The 1,167-nt window shown below is 40.8% G+C and overlaps 1 protein-coding gene across 1 annotated transcript; it reads left to right on the top strand.

Annotated features, from left to right (window-relative positions):
• Positions 1-278: 278 nt before the first annotated feature.
• On the top strand, positions 279-904 carry LOC121918560 (vomeronasal type-2 receptor 26-like; the record flags this gene model as incomplete). Its single annotated transcript, XM_042444586.1, has 1 exon — positions 279-904. A coding segment is annotated over exon 1 (615 nt), but the record flags the coding sequence as incomplete, so codon positions are not given.
• Positions 905-1,167: the final 263 nt, after the last annotated feature.

Below are 1,167 nucleotides of genomic sequence, written 5' to 3'. Positions count from 1 at the left end.
AAGACATCAAATATTCACATGGAAGAAAGAACAAAATTTTGTTCATTCAGATCTAAGCAAGATTGATTTCTAAATGAAATTTGAAGAATATTTGCTGTGCTTTGGGAAACACTGAGAGCTTTTTCCATGTGTTTCAGATGCAAGTGCATGTGCAAAGTGCCCAGAAGATCACTATCCAAATGAGAAGCAAGTCCAATGCCTTCCTAAAAGAGCCATTTATTTGTCCTACACAGAACCTCTAGGAGCAGTTTTGACTTCCTTTGCAGTCTTCTTTTCACTAATCACAGTTATGGTAATACGAACTTTCATTCAATACAAAGAAACACCCATTGTCAAAGCCAACAACTGGACCATTACCTGTATTCTGCTTGTCTCTCTGTTGCTCTGCTTTCTTTGCTCCTTTCTTTTCCTTGGCACTCCAGGGAAGGTTTCTTGCCTTCTCCGGCAAACAGTCTTTGGGGTTGTCTTTTCTATAGCTATTTCCTGCATGTTGGCCAAAACAATCACTGTAGTGCTCGCTTTCATTGCCACAAAGCCAGGGAACAAGATGAGGAAATGGATTGGAAAGAAGTTGGCAACATCAGTGATCTTCGTCTGTTCTGCTATTCAAACTCTGATCTGTGCTGTTTGGTTAATCACCGCACCGCCATTTCCAGAGGCTGACATGCACTCCCAGCCGACTGAGACCATCTTGCAATGCAATGAAGGCTCTGAGACTATGTTCTACCTTGTCCTGAGTTACATGTGGCTCTTGGCTTTCATCAGCTTCACAGTTGCTTTCTTCGCCAGGAAGCTGCCTGACAGTTTCAATGAATCCAAGCTGATCACCTTCAGCATGTTGGTCTTTTGCAGTGTTTGGGTCTCCTTTGTCCCAAGTTACCTGAGCACCAAAGGGACAAATATGGTGACTGTGGAAGTCTTCTCCATCTTGGTTTCCAGTTTTGCATTACAAGCTTGCATCTTCTTCCCCAAATGCTACATGATTCTATTCAGACCTCAGCTAAATGTAAAAGAACAGTTAGTAAAGAAGAAGCATTGATATTTATATCTTATTTGTTATGCATAATCTCATTAATATATCCATTTATAAAAGAAAATGATTCTCTGTTAGGGAATGCTTTAGGATTAAGACTACTAGTGGATGTGGATGTGCTGTTTTTCTTCCCC

This window comes from Sceloporus undulatus, unplaced genomic scaffold (assembly GCF_019175285.1).
Source record: "Sceloporus undulatus isolate JIND9_A2432 ecotype Alabama unplaced genomic scaffold, SceUnd_v1.1 scaffold_16926, whole genome shotgun sequence".
NCBI classification, from domain to species: Eukaryota; Metazoa; Chordata; class Lepidosauria; order Squamata; family Phrynosomatidae; genus Sceloporus; species Sceloporus undulatus.
This window is presented reverse-complemented; position numbering and strand designations above follow the sequence as displayed.